The following is a 13,151-nucleotide window of genomic DNA, read 5'->3' as shown; positions in this document are numbered from 1 at the left end:
TACGAATGCTCCAGAATCTTCGCGGAATGCCAATTGCTTTGGATTTTTAAAATCAAAGCAACTCCAGGGCCTAGCAATTGCCAGTCTACCCTGGAAGACTGCACCCCAGGGATCCCCCTGTGTTCCACTCATTTGCCAAGTCTTAGTCCACTGCTTCTCTGCTTTCTTGGCTTCACGCCACAAAGCAGCCAAGAAAGCAACCTTCTCTATTCCACCATCTTGAAACTTCTCCGGGACACAATTTTTTAAAAATTAAAGTATACCTACACAACCACACCTTTTTCAGGAAGCTTGCAAAAGTTAAGATTAAAATATTAGGATCAGTTCTTTTTCTTGAGTCCTGAGGAAAGAGTGCATCTCCCTAGACCCACATTCTAGACTATCCTCAGGGTCAGTAGAGTGAGTACCTGGCACATGACATGTTCAGGTGTGGAATGAATAATTTTGAATGTGAACAAAAGCTCACAGGGACACTGCATTCATTTCCTGCTTTCTGTTTTAGACAGCTGAGAAAAAAACTGACTCAGGCCAGATCAAACAGATTCAATCTCATGACTATTCTTGGTGATAATGCTCAGACCAAATAATGCTTTCTTGCCCTAGACAGCATGCAGAACCTGTTTAAAAAAAAAAAAATCAGCCCACACATATAGAACTTCTAGGTTAGGGTTATGGTTAGGGTTAGGGATAGGCAAGGCCCTGGGTTTGATCTTCAGCACCACATAAAAATAAATAAATAAAATAAAGGTATTGTGTTCAACTACAACAAAAAATAAATACTAAAAACATTTTTTTTTAAAAAAACATGTAAATATAAATGCACACAGGATAATAATATAGGGATAATATACTCCCTATAAAAGATTTCCAGGCTTATCTTTGAGCATAATGAACTGTAAAGCCAAAAGAACTGAAGAGAAATGAAATTAGAGCCCTGTTGACATGAATCTTTCAGTCAATCCTTAACCAAACCTGCCTTATTTCTGGGCTTTTTCAACTACATGAGTTAACAATCTTTTTGTTTAATCCCATTTGGACAGGGTTTTCTGTTAATTGTAACTGAAAGTATCCTAACTCACAAAAAGAGAACATGAACTAAGGTTGCAAAAGATGGAGGAATATAATTCAATGAATAAGTAGTAGTAATAAAATAAAATAAATTAGAATAAAACAAAAAGCCAAGAAAGAGAGATGGGGCAATGAAAATAGGTGAGAAGAGATAAGAGTCATCTATCTTGGCTTCTCAACATGCTTACCTGTTCAATACTCCATTGGAAACTAGAGCTTCCTTAGGATGGAAATACTTGTAATATACATTTCTAACCACAGCATCTTGTAGGAAAGAGAGAAAAACATGCATTTAAGATTAGAAATAAGTTTGATGTTATAGACTCATACAAATTTTGACCTGAAAGAACCTAGAACTCTGTTGCAATCCCTTGAATTTTATCAATGGAAGAAGCCTAGGTAGGCCTAGAAAGCTGACTGCTGGGGAGCCCAGAATGCTGAACATATGACTTCAGCCCAGACCTTTTTCCATTGGACCAGTGGGCCTAGAGGACCCCACTACAAACAATAAATAGAAAATCACTGCCTCTATTAAGGATTAAATTAATAATAATCACCATTATTAACCATGATTCCATATTCTTCTAGTAGAAAATTAATGTTGGTGTCAAATCTGGTTTCTCCACCTTCTCCTAGCATCACAAGGATATCTCCACCATTGTCAAGGTACTTCTTCAGGACCTCAAACTACACAAAAAAAAAAAAATCAATCTTTGAGTACACATACTCAAAAGACTTCTGACCAAAACATTTTTACTACAAGTAAAACTTTACTAAAAAATAAACACTTCAAACCTTTTATAAAACATGTAAATATAGGGGCTGGGGTTGTGGCTCAGCGGTAGAACAATTGCCTAGCACGTGCAAGGCCCTGGGTTCGCTCCTCAGCACCACATAAAATAAATAAATAAAATAAAGGTATTGTGTTCAACTACAACAAAAAATAAATACTAAAAACAAATTTAAAAAGAAACATGTAAATATAAATGCACACAGGATAATAATATAGGGATAATATACTCCTTATAAAAGATTTCCAGGCTTATCTTTGAACATAATGCTTCAAAATACTCAAATTGAATTGTCATTTTCAAAATTGACCATTAGGACAACAAAGCAAAAGTGTAAAACTATTAATTAAAAGAAATTCACAGATCTCCATTTAGTGCATCCCTAGTCTCAAACTACTAGATAAAAGTTACACCTACTCTCCCAAAAACTAAAAATGTCCCTAGACACTGCCAAATGTCCCATTAGAAGGAAAGAAGGGGGGGCTGGGGATGTGGCTCAAGCGGTAGCGCGCTCGCCTGGCATGCGTGCGACCTGGGTTCCATCCTCAGCACCACATACAAACAAAGATGTTGTGCCCGCCAAAAAACTAAAAAATAAATGTTAAAAAATTCTCTCTCTCTCTCTCTCTCTGTCTCTCACTCTCTCTTTAAAAAAAAAAAAAAAAAAAAAAAGAAGGAAAACTATCCCAGCTGAGAACCATAAATCTAGATCATACCTTCCCTTCACTGCCTGCCAAGAATATCAGGCTGAAGCCATTTCACACCTCATCAGGGAGGAATTTTGTTCAAGGTCATCAACTGACCAAACCACAGTGAAAAATTCAAGTTGTTGGCTTATCTCCTGGAAAGCTCTCTCACTCTCAAAAAGCTTGAAGAGGCAAGAAAATCTGAAGTCGATCTTGCTGATCCATCCTGAGGAAACTATCTAATCCAATAGTTTGAGACAGAATCTTGCTAAGTTGCTGAGGCTGGCCTCAAACTTGCAATCCTCCTGTCTGGGCCTCCCAAGTTGCTGGGGTTACAAAAATAAAGCTGGGCTCCCCAATGTGCCCAGCTTTATTTTTTTCTTTTGAGAAAGGGTCTTATTAAGTTACTGAGGGCCTCAAACTTGCAATCCTACTGTTTCAGCCTCCTGAGTTCTGGGATTACGGGCGTGTACCACCATACCTGGCACAGACCAATAGCTTTTAGTTTTCTTCACTAAATAGTCCACCAGGAAAGAACCTGGACACTGTGGTGCTCACCTGTTATCCCAGCTATTTCAGAGGCTGAGGCAGGAGGAATGGAAGCTCAAGGCCATGCTCATCAACTTAACAAGATCCTGTCTCAAAAACAAAAAGGGGTACAAATGTAACACAGTGGTAGAGCACCCTGGGTTCAATTCCCAATATCACAAAAGAAAAAATATATATATAAATATGCACTCTAATATGCGTATATCTATATACATGTTTTGTTTTCTATATGCTCAGAACATAGTTTTTGCTTGGGGAACCATACTGGGACTTGGAACCTATTACTGTGTGGTTCTAGAATTTGTCTATGGTATCTAAATGCAGTGGGAAAACAATTGGTATTGGTATCTTTTGTGTCCTACTCACTGACTGGCATTTTGAGAAAGATAAATGAAAGACTTGGTATGTAAATAATGAGTTCCACGATGCAATGTGGAAGCAAATGTGGGATATTTTATATAACTGACATCGTATGATCCAGGCCTATGGCTCTCAGCAGAGGCATTAAAACCATTTAGCAGGTACTTTGAATTGTCCTAACATTAATACTTAAGAAAATTTTAGTGGGTGGTGGGCAGGTATGCCAAGGCCCTGCAGTGCTCAGACCAGTCCTCCCCATAGTGAAGAACTAACCCACAACATTTGAATGTCACATGGGTTTAAGGAAATAAAACAACAACAAAACATAAACTGATCCTAGAATCTAACTCCAATTTATATACAAAAAATATTTTTACAAACCAAATTCTCAGGTATACAACTACCATGTAAATTAAGGGAAGAAGTTTACTTTATTTTTCTCAGCAATTTACCAAGAATTAGACAATATTTTGGCAAATTACATCACAAGTGGCAATGTGGCTCATGATCTGAATTACCAATACAACACACCTGCATCAGCTCAGTTTTGTACCTGTCCTGTTCATGGTGATTCTATGTATATGTTTAGCCATTATTCAAAATGTCAAATATAAAGAAGTGTTCTAGTGGACACATGCCCAAATACTCACAAACTGAAATATGCATTCTTTTAGTGTATACATGCTGAAACATTTACAATACAAAGTACATATATTCTTTCATAAATCATCTTCCTTTAATTTCTTTTTATTATAGTTAGGCTACTGTGTTGACTTGTTTTAAATAGTAGTGGGTTATATTATCTATGCATTACAATTTAGGATAGTATTTATAATCAGGATACAATGGTGAATCCTGGTTTTTTTTTTTTTTTTTTTTTTTTGTGGTGTGGGGATTGAACAAAATAACCCTGTGCGTGTGAGGCAGGCACTCTACCAACTGAGCTATATCCCCAGCCCTATGGATGCTGTTCTGACACGTTGGAAAATACTCAGCTGTCATGTGGTCACCTGGTGGTGGCCAAATACTATCACCAAGTGAGTTAGGGTAGTTGAGGTGAGAAATGGGGAAGACTCTTCAGCCTGACCAGACATAGATGTCTGTCCTGATACAAAAGCTTCTGAAGGACAGTATCAAGGAAGTGTCACCCAATTACCCATTATTAGTTTTCTAGGAGGCCAGCAATGATCAGGAAAGAATTGATCCTTTCTCTTGAGGAAGATCCCTGCCACCACAGGGATCAGCCCTCTAGAAGAATAAAAACAGGGGATGTTGGTTCTCAGAAAGAAGTCAAAGGCTCTTCTCTTCCTTTCCATCTCTCCTCACTCTAGCTCCAAACAAAAGGTATGGTGCCAGCAATGGTCTGGCAAGAGGACATTTTATTAGGCTAAAGTTCCAAAGAACTGTATTTTTGTGGATTTGTCTCTGTGTCTTCTATTCTGTACCATTGGTCTACATTTCTGTTTTGGTACCAATATCATGCCATGTTTGTTACTATAGCTCTGTAGTATAGTTTAAGGTCTGGTATAGTGATGCCTCCTGCTTTACTCTTCTTGTTAATGATTGCTTTAGCTATTCTGGGTCTCTTATTTTTCCAAATGGATTTCATGATTGCTTTATCTATTTCTATGAAGAATGCCAGTGGGATTTTAATAGGAATTGCATTAAAACTGTATAGAGCTTTTGGTAGTATGGCCATTTTGACAATATTAATTCTGCCTATCCAGGAGTATGGAAGGTCTTTCCATCTTCTAAGGTCTTCTTTAATTTCTTTCTTTACTATTCTGTAATTTTCATCGTAGAGGTCTTTCACCTCTTTTGTTAGATTGATTCCCAAGTTTTTTTCTTTCTTTTTTTTTTTTTTGAGGCTATTGTGAATGGGGTAGTTTTCCTAATTTCTCTTTCAGTAGATTCATCCTGATACATAGGAATGCATTTGATTTATGGGTATTGATTTTATATCCTATTACTTTGCTGTATTCATTTATTAGTTCTAGAAGTTTTCTAATGGGATTTTTTGGATCTTCTAAATGTAGAATCATGTCATCAGCAAATAGTGATAGTTTGAGTTCTTCTTTTCCTATTCGTATCCCTTCAATTTCTTTCTCCTGTCTAATTATTCTGGCTAGAGTTTCAAGGATGACATTGAATATAAGTGGTGAAAGAGGGCATGCCTGACTTGTTCCAGTTTTTAAAGGAAATGCTTTCAATTTTTCTCCAATTAGAATGATATTGTACAACCAGAAGAATAAGAAATTATACTCCATTTATGTAAATGGGTGAAAAATGCATTCTACTGTACTGTATGACTAATCAGAACAACAACAAAAAAGTCAAGGCAAGGCAAAGAAAAAACAAATAAATAAAATTAAGTTAACATCTAAAAAAAAAGTTCCAAAGAACTAAATCTGCCTCTCGAGGATTCATGTCTTTTGGAAGCCTGAAGTAAGGCATGGCTTGGTGTCTGTCCCCACTTGGAAAAAGGCCCACTCACCAGGCTCTGATCCTCCCTCTGGACAGCGTGCTTTCCTGAGACTGCCTCCTTTGAGGCAAGGACCTCTGGTTTCCTTAGCTACAGAAGGGAGGTGGCCCAACAAGTTATAAAGTATTTCTTCTTTGCAGGCTTTTGCCCTCTGTGATATATTTCCCTCAAGGTCTCAGTGGGTAGAGGCAGCTGGTTGCCTCCAATCTCAACAATAATTCCTATTCCTTCTCTCAATTAACCTGATCAGTTATGTCTCCATGCTTCTAAAAGACATGAATCCTTGAGAGGCAGACTTGGTTCTTAGAAACATTTTTTTTTAAGACATTAACCTATTTTATTTATTTATTTTTTTCTTTTCCTTGCCTTGACTATTTTTGTTGTTCTAATTAGTTGTACATTACAGTAGAATGCACTTTGACACATCTACATAAATGGAGTATAATTTCTCATTCTTCTGGTTGTACAACGTCATTCTAAATGGAGAAAAATTGAAAGCCCTCTATAAAAACAGTATTCTTATAAAAACTTGAGAAAATAGGTATTCTAGAAATGTACCCTTGCAAATCTCCTCCCACTGGCCCCACCTAGAGTAACAACAGGAGACCCCAGCCAGCCTCCACAGGAGAAGCCCGGCCTTGCCTCAACTTCCCTACTCCCCACACCCTCCACAAGCATCAGGGCACTTCCTACAAGTCTCTGTTAGAAAGGTACTTGATGTGTTCTGGGTTTTTAAATTTTTATTAATTGTGGTAAAATACAATTAACCATTTTTAAATGTTAAACACACTACCATTGTCATGTTACCAATCTCCAGACTCTTTTCATCTCTCAAAACTAAAACTTTAGAGCTAGGAATATAGCTCAGTTGGTAGAGTGTTTGCCTTGAATACACAAGGCACTGGGTTCAATCCCCAGCACCACCAAAAAAAAACTAAAACTCTATACCTATCAACAATTCTTCATTTCTTCCAGGCCTGCAACCACCACTAATTTCTGGCTCTGTGAATTCAACTACTCATGTAAGTGAAATCACATGATATATTTGGTTTTTTTTAATATTTAGTTTTTAATTTTAGGTGGACACAATATCTTTATTTTACACTTAGGTGGTGCTGAGGATCGAACCCAGTGCCTCATGCATGCTAGACGAGTGCTCTACCGCTGAGGTACAACCCCAGCCCCCTTTTTTTTTTTGCACTGGCCAAGGGTGCTTTACATCCCCAGTTCTTTTTTTAATTTTTTATTTTGAGATAGGATCTCAGTAAGTTGTGAGGGCCTTACCAAATTGTTGAGGCTGGCCTCAAACTTGTGATCCTCCTGCCTCAGCCTCCTTATTCTTAGGGGTTATAGGCAAGTGCCACAGCACCTGGCCAGTATTTGTCGTTTTATGACTACCTTAGTTCACTTGCCATAATGGCCTTAAAGTTCATCATGTTGTAGCATTTGTCAGAATTTCTCCCCACCCCTTTTTTTGGTACTAGGGATAAAAGCCAGGCCCTTGCTCATACATAATACCACAAAGCTATGCTCCAACTCCTTTCTAAGGTTGAATAATATTTCCAGCAGGTATATACCACATTTTGCTTATCTATTCATCTATAAACAGACACTTGGGCTATTTCCATCTTTTAGCTATGGTGAAAAGTGCTGCTATGAACATGAGTGTACAAATTACTCTTTGAGCTTTTGCTTTCAATTTTTTTTGGATGCATATCCAGAAATGAGATTGTGGAACTCAATTTTCTCAATTTTGAACATTCAAAAATCTCATTTTGGAACTGCCATACTGTTTTTCATTAATAGTTTCACCATTTTATATTGCTACCAACAGTATAAAAGGGTTCCAATTTTTTCATATCCTCATCAACACAATTTTTAGCATGGGTTTTATATTTATCATTTTTTATCTAGTCCATACAACAGAATTGAGAAAGTTTAATTTTAAATGAAGTTTTACTATTTTCAAACAAAAATATGGCAAAGAAGTATGACTAATATTTGATTAGCCCTCTCTATGTGTTTGGCACTTTACATGGATTATCTCAGTTATCACCACAATTTCATGATGAAGTCAAAGATGAAGTGACCACCTTCAGGCAACACAGTAAGTGGAGAAGCAGGATGTAAGTCCAGGGTTTCAGAGCCCATTCTTCCTAACACCACGACATTTCTTCTTTATGGATACTTCTTACCTCAGCTGCAGTAAATTTTTCCCTTGGCCCAGCTGTAATCCATAGTTTCACTCCAATTAGCTTCTCAGATGTGATTTCATCTTTTAAACTGGAAACATGATATTAAAAGTAAATGTTAGGTCCATAATTTAAACCAACTTATGAACTACTTTAGCATCTTGGCTGTATGGAACCAAGGCCACAGAGGTCAAGAGATGCAGGAGCTTAGAGGTACATCAAGCAGCCTCCCTCCCAAAGTGAGAATCCCCTCCTCAGCCTGCCAGAGTCATACAGCCTCTAAAATACTTCCAATAAGCAAATGTATTCAAATTAAACAATGCTAAGACATGAAGAAGTCCTCCAGCCAGGGGTGGTAGCACTGTAATCCCAGCAAATACCAAGGCTAAGGCAGAAGGATTGCAAGTTTATAAGTCCCAGGCCAGCCTTGGCAATTTAACAAGGTCATGTCTCACAATAAAAAATTTAAGAGGTGAGGATGCAGCTAATTCACAGGACTGCACACACACGTACACATGTACACACACATACGTACACATGTACACACACATACATACACATGTACACACACATACATACACACACACATAAAAAAAAGTTTTCCAACTACTAATTCAGTCATCTCTTATCTCTTCCATCTATTAGTTTATATGACCGTTTAATACATTCATACTCATGAAGAATACATACACATATTTATAGCAGAACAATTCACAACGGCTAAACTGTGCAACCAACCTAGATGCCCTTCAATAAATGAATGGATAAAGAAAATGTGGTATATATACACAATGAAATATTATTCAGCATTAAAAGAGAATAACATCACGGCATTTGCAGGTAAATGGATAGAGCTGGAGAATATTATGCTAAGTGAAGTAAGCCAATCCCAAAAAACCAAATGCCAAATGTTTTCTCTGATATAAGGAGGCTGATTAATAATGGGATTGTGGGGAAGCACGGGAGGAATAGATGAACAAACTCTAGATAGGGCAAAGAGAAGGGAGGTGAAGGGAGGGGGAATGGGGGTAGGAAAGATGGTAGAATGAGAAGGACATCATTTCCCTAAGTAGATGTATGAAAACATGAATGGCATGACTCTGTGTACAACCAGATATATGAAAAATTGAGTTCTATATGTGTAATATGAATTATAATGCATTCTGCTGTCATATATAACAAATTAGAATTAAAAAATACATACACAAATACACACACATAAAGACAGAGATGTTCTCATTTAATTCCCATTTTTCCTTTCCCTAAACTGAAGTATCAATTCAAGTTAAAATATGGAGAAAGGCTTCAACATCTCTCTCTCTCTCTCTCTTTTTTTTTTTTTTTTTGGCAGTGCTGGGGATTGAACCCAGGCCTCACTCATAAGCCCTTTATCACTGAGCTACATCCTAAACTAAACTTTTTTTTCCCCCCAGTGCCAGGGATCAAACCCAGGACCTCACACATGCCAGGCAAGCATTCTACCACCACTGAGCCACATCCCTAACCTTCAACATCTTATTATATGTATATAATAAGAAAACTTTTTGTTTTTGATTTTTAGGACAACTTAATATGGTAATTGGCAATTTTTTGAAAGATGTTTTAATAATAATTCATTTACTTTTGAATATATACTCAAAATATACATATATATTTTGAGGGGAGGGATACTAGGGATTGAACCCAGAGGTACTTTACCACTGAGCTACATGCCCAGTTCTTTTTATTTTTTATTTATTTTTTTTAAGGCAGGGTCTCCTAAGTTGGTTAGAGGATCAAACTTGTGATCCTCGTGCCTCAGCCTCCTTAACCACTGGGATTATAGGCATGCCCCACTATGCCCAATCTTTTGAACAATCTTTAAATTGAGTTCTTTACACCTAACCAATCTATCTTTCATAAGAAAATCAAGACTTTTCAGTTTCACCAGTAGACAAACATTACTTAGAAGCAAAAATAATGCACACAAGATTCAACTCACTTCTGAATCTTCCAATTACACCGAAGTCTTTTCTGCATGGATTTATAGCCATTGTTGGTGGTAAACACCTCCTTTTTGTATGCATTGAAAAGAATGGTGCTCCGAACCTCCTTATCCATGGTTACCTTATGGGAAAAAGATATCAGAAAAACAATAAACAATATTACAAAGAAAGACCCCAAAAGAAATAAATAGTTGCCTTCCAGCTCTCTCTCACCCTTTCTCCTCTCTCTCTCTCTTTTGCTTTTTGGGTTTTTTTTTTGGCAGTGTTGGGGATTGAACCCAGGGCCTCACACATGCTAGACAAGTGCTCCAACAGTAAGCTACATCCCTAGCCTTCCATTTCTAATTTATCAAAGAAAGGTTTACAACTTCAACCTATCTAGGACACTCTTACAATCTCAAAAGTTGAGAGTGAAATATAGAATTACAGCTACAGAAACCAAAGGCCAAACCAAACCCAGCTTATTCCTGGCTTTTGCTTCCATGTTCTTACCCTGGCCCTCCAACAAGCCTACTTCCATCACTTTGCCCACCATGACCCTGCTCTTGTGGGCCTGAGACCACATTTCCAAATTGTTTTGTCACTGCTAACTGCTACTAGGGTGGAATATACCCTTCTAAATATCTCTCCCTCTCTCTCTCTCCATATATACATATATTTTTTTAACAATTTTATTTTACTAAATAGGATCTGATCATACACACTATTGTCCAACACAATTTTTCCAATTAACTTTGTATATTTGACATCCTTCCATGTCAATACATATAGACGTATCACATTCTGCTAAATAGCTATACAAATTCCATTTTGTGGATGTACCACAATTTTTTTATGAATTATATGCTGATTGGTATCTGTCATTTTTTCCAAAAATTTTGCTAGTAAAATACTAAAGATACCCTTTGTTTATTTTTTAATGTTTGGAATCACACAGGGCCTTGTGCCTGCTAGGCAAGTACTCTACCATTGACCTAAACCCCCAGCCCTAAAAACATAATTTTTGAACAAGATGTTTTTATAACTCTGTACATTTGTAGAATAAATTCCTGTTTTTTGAATGGCTAAGTCAACATACAAATTGCCCTCCAAAAAACTGTAATCATTTGTACTTCCATTAACACTAATAGATTTTTGTTTTCAGACAAATCCTTTCTATTTCCAGTTTTTGTCAACTTTGCTGATAAAATACAGCATTCCCTTATCCTTCATGGTTTTTCTTTCTCAGGTTTTGGCTACCAGAGGTCAACTGTGATCTGAAAACATGAAATGAAAAATTCCAATTTGTAAGTTTTAAATTGTGAGCCACTGAGAGTGGCATGATGAAATATCACACTCTCTCTCTCTGTTCTACCCTGGATGTGAATCATCCCTTAGTCCAGTGTACCCATGCTTTACACACTACCCAGCTGTTGGGTCAATTAGAAGCTGCTTCAGGTATCAGACTGATTGTCTTGATACTGCAGTGCTTGTGTTCAAGTTACCTTTTTTGTACTAATGACACATATTTCTGCTTTTGCCACTGGTTATTTTCTGGCAAAGAACAAAAACCTAGGAAAAGGCATTAAACTTCTTTTGTCATTTTATGGTTTTTAAAGGGAAAGTGCAATGAAAGCTACAATTTCAGTTAACGGCTTATTGTGGTTGCATCCCTGGAGAGGGCAGCAGACCTGAGGGGCTGACCTATTAAAAAGACTCAGAAATGAGCTTCCTTGAGGATGGGAAAGGACTTTAACACAACAATAATAACATTAAAACAATATCTCCCCAACTATTCTCTAGCCTTCTTTTCAATAATCTTACTAGTCCAATCAGGACTTTCCCAGAAGAGTGATGAAGAGACCAAGGGTGGCAGCAATGAAAAGAGACCTACACCATACGTCTGCTCATCCAACGCTTTCACACTCAACAGGACGATTAAAAACCCGCGCAGTCCGAGGCGATGGAGATTCGAGCCCAGTCCGAGATCCAGGACCCGGCCTATTTACGCGCGCTCGGTTCCTTTACCCCGGCCAACCTCCGATTTTCCTGAAGGCTGGCCCAGGAGCCTCGTGGGCAGTCTGGCTAGGCCGCCGTTAGCCCCTAAGCCGCCCCATCGCCCGGGCCGACCCCTTCCAGTCGGAGTCCTTCCTACCTGAGGCCCAGTGACCACCATCTTCACCTGACGTCGCCCAACATCCCGCGGACAGGCATCCAAGGCCGCCTAGCAACTGCGAAGGCGCTCCCGCGCGCGAGAAGGCGTGTCCCGGACGTGGAACTCCGCGTGGAGCGCAGCGACGTGATGACGACAGAACGGCAGCTGCGCGTTTGCCGCGGGCCTCAGGCGCGGGCGGGACTAATGTGGGATTATACCATTACTATGGGAGGAGGGGTAAATACAAACCCAACGAGGATTAACTTTTCGGCAAAAAGAAGTCCATTTCATTCTGTTCCTTAATAACAACTGCTATTAAAAACTAATAAGAATGGCACGTCCCAAGGACCTAGAGCTCGCCCCACTCCAAGGGAGCAAAATAGTGGAGGCTTCCGGCGGCGGAGGAAGGCGTGTCGGAGCGCCCCCCAGCCTGGGTCCCCAGGGCGCAGGCGCAGAACGTCTGGGCCGGAAGGTGGGGGTGTGTGTCAGGAGTTCTGATCGCCGGCTGCTGGAAGCACCTCCCTGGCGGTGTAATGCCTGATGCGAGGAGATTGAGAGGACAGAGACGAGTTCCTCGAAGAGGGTGGGCAAGAGTAACGGTGAGAGTAGTACCCCCAGATGTTCCCCTTTATTAACTGCACATCATTGAGCACCACAGTACCAGCCCGGCCTGAGCGTCGGGGATATAGCGGTGACATGCTGCCCTCTAGGCGTCCGCAGGCGGGGGTTTAGACCTTGGCCAGGTCCTAGCAAAATGTAAAAATATAAACTGTCTTAGGGAGTTGTGAGGGGCCCGAGCTGGTTAGAAAGGAGCCCTTCCTCAGCAGAGATCTGAAAGAAGAGGGGCAATCATTAAGTCAATGGGGAAAAGAGTTGTGGACAGAAGGAATTGCTTGTGCAAAAG

General features: G+C 39.0%; 1 protein-coding gene across 2 annotated transcripts in view; it reads right to left on the bottom strand.

Moving 5' to 3' along the window:
* The window catches only part of Ift52 (intraflagellar transport 52), a 38,785-nt gene extending 26,388 nt beyond the window's left edge, over positions 1-12,397 (bottom strand). The window contains exons 1-5 of one of the 2 annotated variants that reach the window (XM_027945326.3): positions 12,248-12,397; positions 10,110-10,234; positions 8,132-8,219; positions 1,626-1,755; positions 1,257-1,332 (exon numbers count right to left, since the gene is read on the bottom strand). In XM_027945326.3, coding sequence (XP_027801127.1) covers positions 1,257-1,332; positions 1,626-1,755; positions 8,132-8,219; positions 10,110-10,234; positions 12,248-12,268 — 440 coding nt within the window. In that variant the 5' untranslated portion in view covers positions 12,269-12,397. Of the gene's footprint in view, positions 1-1,256; positions 1,333-1,625; positions 1,756-3,103; positions 3,181-8,131; positions 8,220-10,109; positions 10,235-12,247 lie in introns of those variants that run through there. The other variant, XM_027945327.3, reaches the window with a different exon arrangement.
* Positions 12,398-13,151: the final 754 nt, after the last annotated feature.

Source organism: Marmota flaviventris, chromosome 2 (assembly GCF_047511675.1).
Source record: "Marmota flaviventris isolate mMarFla1 chromosome 2, mMarFla1.hap1, whole genome shotgun sequence".
Taxonomy (NCBI): Eukaryota; Metazoa; Chordata; class Mammalia; order Rodentia; family Sciuridae; genus Marmota; species Marmota flaviventris.
This window is presented reverse-complemented; position numbering and strand designations above follow the sequence as displayed.